The sequence below is a fragment of the Coenobita brevimanus genome, chromosome 108 (assembly GCF_032717465.1).
Source record: "Coenobita brevimanus isolate Jiangsu-jjx chromosome 108, ASM3271746v2, whole genome shotgun sequence".
NCBI classification, from domain to species: domain Eukaryota; kingdom Metazoa; phylum Arthropoda; class Malacostraca; order Decapoda; family Coenobitidae; genus Coenobita; species Coenobita brevimanus.
This window is the reverse complement of record NC_137061.1, coordinates 5,326,348-5,342,254: the sequence shown is the minus strand read 5'-3', so window position 1 is coordinate 5,342,254 and position 15,907 is coordinate 5,326,348. Positions and strand designations below refer to the sequence as shown.

Sequence of the window (15,907 nt, the reverse complement as noted above, 5' to 3'; positions counted from 1 at the left end):
TGTTTAACACTGCACATTGTTAATTGCACCAGGCCAGTCAAACTGCCATTTGCACCCCACAGTTAATCCTTTGCACTCTAAATTCTAATTTCTTAACACAACATAACATTGTAAATTCCTGTGTGGTCTAGTGGCGAGGTATTGCAGTTTATTGACAAAAAAATGAACACTTGTGGCTCCCATTACAACATGCTACCACTCGCGATCGAAGTTAGGGAATAACTGTTTGGGTGTTGGTGTGAGGGGGAAACAGAGTTGCCAGATCTCAGTGGCCACATTACCAAACTCCTCAGTTTTCTTTACCAAATTTGTAATGCTAGCATTTTTTCCTCACATTTTATATATACAAGTGGAAATACATGTAATCACTTTTTGTATAATTAACCCCTTAAACGCGGCTGTGAACAGTCGACCCCCTCCGAGTGGTGGGGTTGTATCACGGTCTGAGCACCTGTAGGAAAATATTAGCCAAAAATCAGAGATTAACCCTAGAACATTATACTTGGTATGGCAGATAGTACTTACATTCAGCTTTCTCCAGAGACAGGTGTTGAGCCTTCGTGGACTACTCAAGGACTTGTGGAGTCTTGCAAAGTTGGGTAACCAAATCTTCACTTTCACACCTCCAGCAACCCGGTTTCCCCTCTACCACAGCCTCATTCTGTCACAGTAAACTTTATACTACAACGTACAGGTAGTTTGGAATCCGTATTTGTACAATAAGCACTGAAAATAAGGCTAAAATCAACGGAGCATACGGCCGACATGCACCGCGGCGGCGGTCTTCCCGTCACTCAACAAACATTTCCATTTTCACAGCTAAAAACATGTATACTACATTATTTTCAATCATATTACTTCCCAAAAGATCACCACGGCGCGCTTTTTATTCTGCATTACGCCCGCCACTTTATTCTCGTTCCTGTCGGCCGCTTGCACTGACTCGGAAGAGCTAGAACTCGCCATAATGTCACTTTGAAGGCCTGCGGTAAACTGACGCTAAACAGGGGCAAACCGTGAGAAAAAAAGCTAGTGTTACAACTGGGGAAACAAGCGTTTCCTATTAGCATAAACTGCTTGTGAGAGGAGAGCGCAGATTTACAGTTCTGAGCACTCAGAGTGCTGCCATGTATCACAGCCAGGCTGGCCGGGCCGTGGTGGGGGGGGGACGGGGGAAAAACGCGATGCTTGGCAACAATGGAGGTCGGTAGTACAAAGGTAAAGTATGCTAATTGTAGCTAAAGGGTGGTGGTACTGATAGACAATACCAGCTGGAGCCTGCTTGCCCGCGGTTATTCAAAATTTACTAGAATCGCAAACGCGACGATCCGCTGTTATGTCCTTTTCGCCGAGCGTCGCAAACGCGACGATCTGCGCTTAAAGGGTTAACAGCATGTTGGTTATTTTCACGCTATGTACATTAGCAGATTAATCAGAGAGAGCAAACAATCCACCATCTCCATCCTGTGTATCCTCATACATGTGAAAAATCCGTTTGGTAATGCATTACTCTGATTCATTACCAAACGAATTTTTCATGACCAAATTGGCCCACATTTGGTAATGAAAAATACCAAATGGCAACCCTGACAGGGGAGGGGGGTAGAAGGAAGGGGGGAGGGTCTGTGGTGTAACAGCTGTTCGGCGCCGCTCGGCAATTTCAAATTACGGGTGGGGGAAAATTCGGATTTTGGGGGGATTTTTTTTCTTTTTTGGCCATTTTTGGGTTCCGAAGGTCCAGGCCCACAATGTCCAGTAAGTGGGGATATCCGGAAAGTGAGCATCTGGATAGTATGGGGATTACTGTATATGTACATAAAAATGATGCGTCATAATGAGGTTAGCCATGGTACAGCTGATGTTTTGTATGGAGTGGAAGCTAAACCAAGTGCCAGAACTAGCTAATTACTTCCCAACAGTTGCTGGAAGCTGTTAGGAAAAAAGGAAATCAAGATGTGTAATAATCTTTAGGTGGGAAATTTACCCTGATATAGTTGCCAGCGGTTCATCTGAGCCTTCTTCTTTTTGTACCTAGTGTATAAGTATGGATCACCCCCACCCCAGCCTTCCCATGGTGGTTGTTGCTAGTTGTATTCTAGTAGAAGATTAGGACTTAGCAGGGCTTTGATTGTATCTTCAGTGACTATAGTGTGTTAGATAGCAAATAATCTAAAGTTTCTTCTCTTTCTTTTATCCAGAGTGTATAAGTGTGCATCACCCGCACCACACCCTTCCCTTAACGAGGCATATGCTAGCAGAAGATTAGAACTTGGAGTAAATGTGAATGTAGTCTTTAATTATCATTATGTACCTGATAGTCAGTAATTTAAGTTGTCCATTCTCTCTCTCTCTCTCTCTCCAGAGCTTGTAAGTGTGGATCACCCCCACCACAGCCTACCAGTGTTGATGGCACAGGCCCATGCTCACACCAACCATCACATCACCACAGGCATGGACGAGAAAAAGAAAGTCAGTGAGGAGGCAAGTACTTGAAAATACATTGTTTAAAATAAATAGCTGTAGTTTTGTAGTACATTTGGTTTAATATGCAGAGATTTTCATATTTTTGTCCATTATTTCCTGTAGCTTAGTGGCAGAATAAGACAATACTTTGGCTGTACATGCTTTTCATGGCACATCTTTGTGACTGCCACCATATTCTAGCATTAATCTTTTGTTATAGATCAGCATATACTGTATAATGGAGAAATGGCAATTTTAGGCCTATACTCTCTTTCACGGAGTTTGACGCACTGATTTTGCTAGCTGAGGACAGGTGTATTTGGTAACACTGCGCAATGCCCTCGTGTGCTGATTGGTCAATATCCGTTGTGTTTGAACGTGCATCAAATTGACTTTGTATTCCAACCAAGGCCCTCATATATTTTAATATACTGGATTATAGAAATACAAATTAAAGCAATGGTATCCTTTATGATAAATATGTGCCTTTTAAATTACTAGAGATAAACCTGAACAAAATTGATAACAAAACTAAGTAAAGTCGCAACTGGAAGCATACAAACACAGTTACCGACTGTGGCGGGAATTCAGACGTTCATAGCAAGGTGGTCCTGAGGTCCTACGAAGGCTCGAATGTTTTTCCCACCACTGCTACACAGTGTCCAGTCTGCACAGTCTACACCATGTCCTTCATTATCTCATCTACTAATATACAACCTTATCCTAGATACACTTAGCTTCTAATAATTATGATTTGTGTAAGCACACACACACATACCCTCACAAGTAGAACTAATTGCAGTAGAGATCAACACATCTGAAGGGAAAGTAATTGTAGCCAATTTGTACACGCCACCCAGATCAAGCACATGGGAAAGAGACGAATATGAGGACCTAGCAGAGAGTACAATTCAGAGTTTAAGAGCATTACTACATAAAATGGAAGAGAAATTGGAAAGAATTATACTAACTGGAGATTTTAATACAAATATAAATTGGAATACAGTAATCCCGCATTTTTTGCGGATTTTTTGTCTACAGTTTTGCCCTCTCGTGGATTTTCTTAGCATTAATAAGTTCAACTAAAATATCCTTGAATATACAGAAAACAAAAAATTTGAAATTCCCGCAGCTTTCAATTTTAGCGCAGTAAACTCACGCCACCCTCTGTCCCTTTCCCGCGGTCCCTCTGCCAGTGTTACCATATCTAGCATAATTTTATTCTTTTAGCATAATTTTGATCAAATTTTCGAGTTGAATATTTTTTAGCATATTAGAAGTTTTAGCATCATTCTAGCATAATTTATAATGGAATGTAATATTTTTGGAATAATTTTATAAAAGCTACAAATCAGAGAGAGAGAGAGAGAGAGACGAATAAGGTAAGAAGATGTAAGATTTGAATAGTTGGTTACTTTCAGTTTGGGCTTGGTTGGGTTGGATTAGGTTAGGTTAGGTTAGGTTGGATTAGGTTAGGTTAGGTTAGGTTGGATTAGGTTAGGTTAGGTTAGGTTTTAGATTAGGTTAGGTTAGGTTTTAGATTAGGTTAGGTTAGGTTAGGTTTTAGATTAGGTTCGGTTTGGTTCGGTTAGGTTAGGTTAGGATAAGTTTGAGCTTTATATTTTACCCATGAAACCTAGGTTTTTCTGATGGATTTTGGTATGATTCATTCGATTTTCAGCTTCATTTCAGTCGGAAATTACCATTTTCTGTGTTTCCCCCCTTCCCTATAACCCCCAATTCCCCAAAGATCCCCCATTATTGCAGGGGGATGGGGGGGGGTCATATCTCAAAATCTGGTTATTTCCGACGGAGATGATGCACAAAATCGAATGAATCACATCAAAATCCATCAGAAAAACGTAAGTTTCGTGGGAAAAAGCAGTATGGGCAGAAAACCGATATTTACCCTCTTACTGTATGTAGGTTCATTTTAATATTTTCATAGTAAACAATATATAATTAATATGTAGCACGAATATGTATAGAATTTTATCATTTAGCTTCAAGTTAGCATAATTCATTTTTTACTTGGAACAAATTTGCTCAATCTAGCATAATTTCATTTTTTACTTGGAACAAATTTGCTCAATCTAGCATAATTTTTTCATTTCCCTACCATAATTTCGTTGTTTGGATATGGCAACACTGCTCTCTGCCCCGCATTCCTCAGTCCACGCCTGACTGCCTCACGTGTCTGGTGTCCTTGTAACCGCACTATGATACGAGCCTCTTGCCTCCCACTTGCTTTCCACATGGCCCCAGGATGTAAGCCAGCCTCACCAAAGGCTAATAATACAATTAGTAAGAACTCCAAAGTGACAAAACGATCAAGAAAAGTTATGACCTTAGCAGAGAAAATTGTGTTACTGGACAAGCTAAGAAGCGACCGTGCAAGTGTTTGCTATCACCAGTTAATGCATCTTTTTATTTTGTAATGTTTTGTGAATAAATGTGTAGATAATTGTGTATTACAGTACGGTGTTTACGTTTATCCTTCATAATGGAGTATGTGCTTTCAATCTTGTAAGAAGGTATTTCGGGATGAGTATGGAGGTTTCGGGACAATTCGCAGTCACAACAAACACAAGACAATTCGCCTTCATTAATGAGGATAGCTAGGGGTGACGCTAGAATATAATTCAAAGGCGACTACAGCGAGGAAGAAACAAGTTAATTATTGACTAAAGGTGCAACTAATAAATAATATCCAGAACCTATGCTACTGAACATAGACTTTGCTAGATCCCCCTGAAATATAGTTATTAAAGTATTGATTAATTAATAATAAGTATATTTATAAAAGTATTGATTAGTATATTTATAGAATGGCGGGGCATCGTCCAGGGTGCGAATTGTTCTGAAGGGGAATCGTCCATGTTTTGACGGGGAATTGTCTAACAGCGAATTGTCTCGCAATCTGTATGGACATGGACTGTGTGATGGGCAGCATGGTGGACACAAGTGCAAGATTCAATTGTTAATTGAGTATTCGCGAGTTTGACTTTTCGCGGGGGTTACAAGAACGTAACTACCGCGAAATATGCGGGATTACTGTATTCTAGATATAATTAACCAAGAAAGCTGTTGGGACCAAAAGCTCCTGGATCTCGTGCAAGAGTTTTTCCTAACGCAACATGTGAGGGAAACCACCAGAAAAAGAGGACTCGGTGTACCTTCAATGCTAGATCTCATATTTACTAGGCAGGAAAATGATATTGACAGTTTAATATATTACCCTCCACTCGGCAAAAGCAACCATGCAGTACTAAATTGCAACTTCAGGATAGCATATGACATAGTTAACAGCAATGATAGTTACAAAAAGAGTCTAAACTATAAAAAGGGAAATTATCATGACCTAAAGAATTATTTCTTAGAAGTTGATTGGGAAAATGAGCTTAGAGGACAAGATTTAAATGCTGTATATAAAAAATTCTGTGAATTTTATGAAGTAGGAGTCCAGAAGTACATCCCACAGCACAAAGAAGCAGATAAGAAAATACAGAAATAGTTCAATACAGAATGTAAAAAATAAAAAGAAAGAAGAGGTTTGTTGTGGAATAGATACAGAAGACACAATAGTGAAAGGGCATATAATAATTACAAACAGGCAAGAAACGATTATACAAGAATAAGGAGGGAAGCCCAGAAACAGTTTGAGGAGGATATCATAAATAAAAGTAGTGATCAACTGAAGCTATTTTACAGCTACATCAGAAGCAAAACCAAAGTAAAAAATATAATACAATCCATTACGGACGAGGGAATCACCAATACACAAGAGAAAGATATTTGTGAAGTACTAAATAAGAATTTCCAATCAGTTTTTACAGAAGAAAAAAATTTTGAGAGGGAACATGTGGAACATGCATGCCCACACATACTACCAGATATAAAAATATCAGACAAAGTAATACAGGAGGAGTTAAGTAAATTAGACAGAGGAAAAGCAAATGGTCCTGATGAAATTTCATGTTGGGTGCTATGAGAATGTGCAAAGGAGTTAAGTAAACCATTATTTTTAATTTTCAAGCAATCCTTGGGTCAAGGTAAACTACCTGATATTTGGAAGAAAGCAAATATTGTCCCCTTATTCAAGAAAGGGAATAGACAAAATCCACTCAGCTACCGACCAGTATCACTGACCAGTGTTGTAAGCAAGGTATTAGAAAAGCTTATGAGAAAAGCTTGGGTAAATCATCTCGAAGAACACAATATGATAACAGAAAGACAGTTTGGTTTCAGAAAAGGAAAATCATGTGTTACTAATCTGTTGAGCTATTATGACAGAGTAACAGACACAATACAGGAAAGAGAAGGATGGGTGGCCAGTATCTATTTAGATTTCAAGAAAGCATTTGACACAGTACCACACCAAAGACTTTTATGGAAACTGTACAATCAAGTGGATGTAAGTGGAATAACTGAAACAAAATGGAGAGGAGAAAGTGTGAGAGAATGGGAGTATGGATGGGGTGTATGTGCAGGAGTAGGTGAGAATGAGAGGGCAAAGGAAGGAGTATGTATAGTTGTGAGTAAAAGATGGAAGAGGAGCATAAGACAGTATGGATCAGTTGGGTCAAGGATTGTGTGGGTAAAGTTGAAAGTTGGAATACAAATGTGGGCGATTGTGTGTGTGTATGCGCAAACGCAAGATCGTGCTAGAAGAGTGAGAGAAGAGTTCTGGACAAATGTACAAGTGTGCATGGAAAAGTTTGGAAGGAATGAGAGAGTGTTTTTGATTGGTGATATGAATGGTAAAGTTGGGAATGTGAAGGTGGATGGAATAGTTGGTGAGTGGGGTGTGCCTGCTGAGATAGATGAGAATGGGAGTGCATTAGTGGACATTTGTGCTGGGAGGGGGTTGGTAATAGCCAATACCCTCTTCAGGCATAAAATGATCCACATGTATACATGGTGAGTGATGAGAAGGGTGGGTGGTGAACTGAATGAAAGGAAGGCAATGATTGATTATGTGTGTGGATGAAAGGATGTGAAGATGTGTAATGGATGCAAGAGTTTATAGAGGTTGGGGGAGTGGACTTTCTGACCACTACTTGGTGGTGGCCAGAATTAGAATTCAAGTAAGATGGAGGAATAGAAGAAGGGAAAGATGAGAGGCAGGAGTAGTTGCAAGGAGAGTGGAAAGGTTACAAGAGGATGAGAAAAAGGCAGAGTATAAGAGAGAAGTGGAGGAACGATTGGGCAAATATGAATTGGAGCAGATGGGAGACATGGAAGGTGTGTGTAGGATATTTACAGAAGAAATATGTGCAGCATGTGATGTGGTGTGTGGAAGGAAGAGAAGATGGAGGGGGGTGCAAGGAACAGCGTGGTGGACTGAAGAGGTGAAACAGGCTGTGGCACAAAAGAAGAAAGCATACAATGAATGGATGAGGAATAGGGGCATGGAAGAAGTTGAGAGGCGGAAGAGAGAGTTATATGTAGAAAGAAAGAGAGAGGTGAAAAGATTAGTAAGAGAGAGTAAGAAGAGAGTGGATGAGGAATTTGGAAGGAATTTGAGTGTAAAGTGGAGGGACTGTAAGAAAATGTTCTGGAAAGAGGTGAAAACAGTAAGACAGGGTGGAAATGAAGTTAGCAGGGGAGTGAAAGATAAAAATGGTAGATTACTAGTGGAGAAGGGAGAAAAAGTGAGCAGATGGAGAGAACACTTTAAGGAATTGTTGAACGTAGAGGATGGAAGTAATGCAAGTATAAGTGGCTGGGGAATGGCTGGGAGAAGGAGGGAGGTGAGAAGACAGGAAGAAATCAGTAGGATAGAAGTTGTGGAAGCAGTGAAGAAAGTGAAATCGGGGAAAGCGCCAGGAATTGATGGAGTGTGTGGTGAAATGCTGAAGCATGGGGGAGAGATAGTAGTAGAATGGATGTGGAAGATGTGCAGATTGGCCTGGGAGGAAAGTAGAGTCCCGGAGGATTGGAAGTCAGGTATAATTATTCCCTTGTACAAAGGAAAAGGGGAAAAAGAAGTGTGTGGTAATCATAGGGGCATTTGTCTTCTTAGTATAATAGGAAAAGTGTATGGTAGGATACTTATTGACAGAGTTAGAGAAAGAACAGAGAAATAAGTTGGAGAAGAACAGGGAGGTTTTAGGAAGGGAAGAGGTTGTGTAGATCAGATATTCATTCTTAGATCTTTAGTAGAAAAGTTTCTAGAGAAGGGAAAGAAGTTGTATGCAGCTTTCATGGATTTGGAGAAAGCATATGACAGGGTAGATAGACAAGGATTGTGGAAAGTGTTAAGAATATATGGAGTAGATGGGAAGTTGTTGAATGCTGTGAAGAGTATGCATGATGGTGCGAAGGCTGCAGTGCGTGTGGATGGTGAACTAAGTGAATTTTTCTCTTTGAAAGTTGGGTTGAAACAGGGATGTGTCATGTCTCCATGGTTGTTCAATCTATACATGGATGGGGTAATAAAAGAGGTACAAGGTAGGGTAGTGGATGTTGGAGTGGCCCTGGTGAGAGAGGATAGTGTTTGGAAACTCCCTGTACTGTTGTTTGCAGATGATACTGTGTTGTTGAGTGAAGACGATGGGGAGCTGCAAGGCTTGGTGGATGAGTTTGGGAGAGTGTGTAAGAAACGGAATCTAAAGGTGAATGTAGGGAAGAGTAAAGTGATGGTCTTTGAGAGAGGTGAAGTCAATGAATGTACAGTGAGGTTGGATGGTGAGGAATTGGAAAATGTGAGTACGTTTAAGTACTTGGGTAGTGTGATGAGTAAGGATGGAGGTTTGGAGGGTGAAGTGCTTGAAAGGGTACAGCAGGGAAGAAAGGTTGCTGGTTCTTTGAAAGCAGTGATAAGGAACAGGGAAGTGAGCATGGAAGTGAAAGAGTTACTACATGACAGTATTGTGATACAAACTCTAACGTACGGAAGTGAAGCTTGGACGTTGTTGGAAGGACACAAGTCAAGAGTGAGAGCAGTGGAAATGAGTTATTTAAGAGGAGGCTGTGGAGTCACATGGAGAGACAGGCTGACAAATGAGGATATAAAGGAGCGTTGTGGTGTTGATGTGGATGTAATAGGAAGTGTTATGAGGAACACACTGAGGTGGTTTGGCCATGTGGAGAGGATGGAGGGTGAAAGACTGACGAAGAGAGTGTATGTGAGTGAGGTGGAGGGGGGAAGAGGGAGGGGGAGGCCGAGGATGAGATGGAGGGATGGGGTGGAGAGGTATATGTGAGAGGGGTGTGTGAATTGGGAGCAGGGCAGTGAAATGGCGGGGGACAGGGGAACTTCGAGGCAATATGTTTGTGGCCACCCCAATTGGGATTGAGGCGTCTGGCAATAGATAGATAGATAGACCATCAAGGAGGAATTCGAGGCAAACTGTTTTGTTGGATGAATGATTTTCTCATAAAAAGAGAAATGAGAACAGTACTAAGGGGAAACTACTCATCATGGAAAGAAGTGACTAGTGGAGTACCACAGGGCTCAGTGCTGGCACCAATCATGTTTTTAGTGTATATAAATGATATAGACAGTAACACTGGAAATGAAAGCTATCTAAATATGTTTGCAGATGATGCAAAAATACAAAGGAGAATTACTAACACATACTCTTGTAAAGAGCTACAAGAAGAATTAAATAAACTTCATGAATGGAGTAATACATGGCAAATAGAATTCAGTGTGGACAAGTGTCATGTAATCAAGTTTGGTAAAAGTGGAAAAAGACCTGATTGGGGTTATACGTTAGGAAATAAAACCCTACACACATCAGAAGGAGAGAAGGACCTAGGTGTGATTATCAATAACAGACTATCTCCGGCTGACCACATCAGTGAGAAGGTACGGAACATGTATACACTGCTTGCAAATATGAGAATAGCATTCACATACATAAATGAAGAAATGCTAAGAAGGATAATAACATCATTCATCAGACCAACCCTGGAATATGCATCAGTTGTCTGGAGTCCTCATCTCAAAAAACACATAGACAAGATTGAAAAAGTTCAAAGGGCCACTACAAGATGGATACCAAGCTTAAGGGATCTAAGCTACGAAGAAAGACTAACTAAACTGAATCTACCAACACTACAGGAGAGAAGGAAAAGAGGTGACATGATAATGCTATATAAATGCATATCAGGGAAGGAGAAAATAGACATAAATGATTACTTAACATATGGGGAAGCATCAGCAAGAGGACACTGCAAAAAACTGCATAAGAAGAGAGGTGATAAGGACTTGAGGAAATTCAGTTTCCCAAACAGAGCAATTGATCATTGGAATGCATTACCAAATGAAATAGTGTGTGCCAAAACAATTCACAAATTTAAGGATATGTATGATAAATATGGTTTAAGACACGGGATAGTACGACCTTGAATCATTCCTGTAAAGATACAATTAGGTAAGGTAAGAAACACACACACACACACACACACACACACACACACACACACACACACACACACACACACACACACACACAGGAGACACGAAGGAAAGCAGACGCGGGCCGACAGCGCTCCATACCGAGCCAGCACAGCCAGTGTCATTACCTAAATTAGTACCTTTATATGATTCAAGCTCTGTACCATGTTAGACTAAATGATTTTTTATTATTTAAAAAAAAAAAAAAAAAAAAAGTTTAAACAAGACTTGTTCAAACAAAAAAGAGAACCAAGTAGCGAAAGAATGTGCTCAATCAGCTGATTGTTTGTTTAGACTACAACTGGCCCAAGGAATGTAAGTACTCTGTGCTTTTAGTATTGCAAAATGGGCACATACTTTAGTAAAGCAAATTTGGAAAAGAAAAGGGATAAAGGTAGAAAGCAAGATGATGATTTCTACCAAGAACTGGTTGAAATGGAGACTCACAATAAACTGGTAGAGCGTGTACACAGACTGGAGATGGCCTTCCAGAATGCGATTGATGAAATAAAGAAGCAGATGCACTTGGAAAAGGAAGAAATAGAAAAACTAGGAAGGGAGGTCAACAAGAAAGACACAGCCATATGTGAACTAACAGTGGAAGTGAGTACAGTTAGGAGGAAAATGAGTGAAATGGCAAGTACAGTAGTCAACCACGAGAGTATTATGGAAGAGTTCAAAAATGATACAAAAACAATTAGGCAAGTAAGCAGTCTGATGGACCAGAGCAGTGATATTGAGGAGAAAATAACACAGGTGAATGAAGCTGTGCAAAGCTACAAAAATGATGTGGAAACCACGCATGCTGACATGGTGAAAGTAAAGAAAGACTTAGAAACTAGGGTGGAAGAAAAAAGCATTAAAAAGGAAGTGAAAAGAATAATCCAAAACAATACAAAGTTAGTCAGAGATTCAGTAGATATCAACAAATATATAGTAATCACTGGTGGAAGAAGTAAAAAACAAGATTTCAAGAGACAAAAAGGAGATGGCAAATGTAATGAGCTTATTGAAAGAAGTATCGGAGGAAATCTGTAGTAAAGACATAGAGGAACACAAAAGGTTAGGGAAATACGAGAAAAACAAGTCAAGACCTCTAATGGTAACTTTCCAGAGTGTAAACACCGTGGAGGAGATACTAAAAAATGCAAAGAATCTTATGGAAGAAGAGGAGTTCAAAAATGTATAGATAAAAAGATGCCTAACACAAGAGGAACTGGAATTATTGAAAGAGAAGAGAGAGGAAGCAAAAACAAAAAATGAGGGAAGATCAGAAGAGAAGAACACATTTTTTTTTTACAAAGTAATAGGATTGCTGGTACGAAAGTGGTACATTAACAGGAGGGAATAAAAAGGAGGAAGGTAATAGAACCATGTCATGACAAGTATATAAACAAGATGATTAAGTTGATGTACTCAAATGTGGATGGAATGGTATCTAAATTATTAGAGATGAATGATTATGTCAGAGAAAATGAACCACATATAATATGCCTAACTGAAACAAAATTAACACCAAGGCTATCAAATGACATACTAAACTTAGAGAAATATAATATATGGAGAAGAGATAGAAACTTAAAAAAAGGAGGAGGAATTATGATATTAACTAAGAAAAATCGGAAAGTTAGTGAAATAAAACTAGATATACCTTCACAAGTAGAACTGATTGCAGTAGAGATCAACACATCTGAAGGGAAAATAATTGTAGCCAATTTGTACATGCCACCCAGATCAAACATGTGGGAAAGAGACGAATATGAGGACCTGGCAGAGAGTACGGTTCAGAGTTTAAGAGCATTACTACATAAAATGGAAGAGAAATCGGGAAGAATTATACTAACTGGAGATTTTAATACAAATATAAATTGGAATACTCTAGATATAATTAGCCAAGAAAGCTGTGGGACCAAAAGCTCCTGGATCTCGTTCAAGAGTTTTTCCTAACGCAACATGTGAGGGAAACCACCAGAAAAAGAGGACTCGATGTACCTTCAGTGCTAGATCTAATATTTACTAGGCAAGAAAATGATATTGACAGTTTAATATATCACCCTCCACTCGGCAAAAGCGGTAGAGAGGCGGCCTGCAGTCCTGATGGACCCAGGTTCGAATCCCGGCTGGGGCAGGGAACAGTTTAAGGATTTGAATTTCATAAAAGCAGACTTTCCTGATCTACCAGATGACCCGCCGACATGTCATAAAAGTACCCCCGCTAATACCAATACACCAGTCCTGTATGAGACAGCCCTAGCATGTATTCAATATGGACGGTGGGTGTTAGTGCCGAAGTGGTGACATGTAGAGAGGTGTATGGTATGTAGGAGGACTACTGGGCCTTGAGAGCAGGCTGTGAAGCCTATGCCCAGAAGTCGGACACATAAAAAAAAAAAAAAAAAAAAATATATATATATATAACTTCAGGATAGCATATGACATAGTTAACAGCAATGAAAGTTACAAAAAGAGCCTAAACTATAAAAAGGGAAATTATCATGACCTAAAGGAGTATTTCTTAGAAGTTGATTGGGAAAATGAGCTTAGAGGACAAGATTTAAATGCTGTATATAAAAAATTCTGTGAATTTTATGAAGTAGGAGTCCAGAAGTACATCCCACAGCACAAAGAAGCAGATAAGAAAATACAGAAATAGTTCAATACAGAATATAAAAAATAAAAAGAAAGAAGAGATTTGTTGTGGAATAGATACAGATGACACAACAGTGAAAGGGCATATAATAATTACAAACAAGCAAGAAACGATTATACAAGAATAAGGAGAGAAGCCCAATAACAGTTTGAGGAGGATATCATAAATAAAAGTAGTGATCAACCAAAGCTATTTTACAGCTACATCAGAAGCAAAACCAAAGTAAAAGATATAATACAATCCATTACTGACGAGGGAATCACCTATACACAAGAGAAAGATATTTGTGAAGCACTAAATAAGAATTTCCAATCAGTTTTTACAGAAGAAAAAAATTTTGAGAGGAACTATGTGGAACATGCATGTCCACACATACTACCAGATATACAAATAGGAGAAAAAGTAATACAGGAGGAGTTAAGTAAATTAGACAGAGGAAAAGCAAATGGTCCTGATGAAATTTCATGTTGGGTACTACGAGAATGTGCAAAGGAGTTAAGTAAACCATTATTTTTAATTTTCAAGAAATCCTTGAGTCAAGGTAAACTACCTGATATTTGGAAAAAAGCAAATATTGTCCCCTTATTCAAGAAAGGAAATAGACAAAATCCACTCAACTACCAACCAGTATCACTGACCAGTGTTGTAAGCAGGGTATTAGAAAAGCTTATTAGAAAAGCTTGGGTAAATCATCTAGAAGAACACAGTATGATAATAGAAAGACGTTTGGTTTCAGAAAAGGAAAATCATGTGTTACTAATCTGTTGAGCTACTATGACAGAGTGACAAACACAATACAGGAAAGAGAAGGATGGGTGGACAGTATCTATTTAGATTTCAAGAAAGCTTTTGAGACAGTACCACACCAAAGACTTTTATGGAAACTGTACCATCAAGGAGGAATTCGAGGCAAACTGTTTTGTTGGATCCAAGATTTTCTCATAAAAAGAGAAATGAAAACAGTACTAAGAGGAAACTACTCATCATGGAAAGAAGTGACTAGTGGAGTACCACAGGGTTCAGTGCTGGCACCAATCATGTTTTTAGTGTATATAAATGATATAAACAGTAACACTGGAAATGAAAGCTATCTAAATATGTTTGCAGATGATGCAAAAATACAAAGGAGAATTACTAACACAGACTCTTGTAAAGAGCTACAAGAAGAATTAAATAAACTTCATGAATGGAGTAATACATGGCAAATGGAATTCAATGTGGACAAGTGTCATGTAATCAAGTTTGGTAAAAGTGGAAAAAGACCTGATTGGGATTATAAGTTAGGAAATAAAACCCTATACACATCAGAAAGAGAGAAGGAGCTAGGTGTGATTATCAATAACAAACTATCTCCGGCTGACCACGTCAGTGAGAAGGTACAGAACATGTATACACTGCTTGCTAATATGAGCATAGCATTCACATACATATGTGAAGACATGCTAAGAAGGATAATAACATCATTCATTAGACCAACCCTGGAATATGCGTCAGTAGTCTGGAGTCCTCATCTCAAAAAACACATAGACAAGATTGAAAAAGTTCAAAGGGCCGCTACAAGATGGATACCAAGCTTAAGGGACCAAAGCTACGAAGAAAGACTAAATAAACTGAATCTACCATCACTACAGGAGAGAAGGAAAAGAGGTGACATGATAATGCTATATAAGTGCATATCAGGGAAGGAGAAAATAGACATAAATGATTACTTAACATATGGAGAAGCATCAGCAAGAGGACACTGCAAAAAACTGCATAAGAAGAGAGGTGATAAAGACGTAAGGAAATTCAGTTTCCCAAACAGAGCAATTGATCAATGGAATGCACTACCGAATGAAATAGTGTGTGCCAAAACAATTCACAAATTTAAGGATATGTACGATAAATATGGTTTAAGACACGGGACAGTACGACCTTGACTCATTCCTGTAAAGATACAATTAGGTAAGAGCACACACACACACACACACACACACACACACACACACACACACACACACACACACACACACACACACACACACGTGATGACGCAATGGGTCAGAGAAGAGACACAGTTCCGAGGTGAGGACACACCAGCAATGTTAGATTTACTGGTTACCAAAGAACCCGATGTAATAGAATCATTGAAATATTTCAGTCCTATAGGAAAAAGTGATCATGTGGTCATTGAGTTCCAGATGATAATAGGGAACGTCGATCCAAGAGACGAGCTTCATAGACAGGGAAGATACAACTTTGGGAAAGCAAATTTCACAGGACTGAGAAACTTTTTTGAAAATGCGGATTGGAGAATATTCAGAGAAACAAGAGAGATACAAAGGAAGTGGAATATCTTTCTAGACCTCTACAATTTGGGAGTGGAAAAATTTGTACCAAGAGTAAGA

The 15,907-nt window shown here is 39.1% G+C and overlaps 1 protein-coding gene across 1 annotated transcript in view; it reads left to right on the top strand.

Moving 5' to 3' along the window:
- LOC145416941 (serine-protein kinase ATM-like) overlaps nt 1–15,907 on the top strand; it is a 505,436-nt gene that overhangs the window by 443,957 nt on the left and 45,572 nt on the right. The window contains exons 50-51 of the mRNA XM_080285796.1: nt 2,363–2,469; nt 11,312–11,335. Of these exons, the coding sequence (XP_080141922.1) occupies nt 2,363–2,469; nt 11,312–11,335 (131 nt within the window). The remainder of the gene's footprint in view (nt 1–2,362; nt 2,470–11,311; nt 11,336–15,907) is intronic.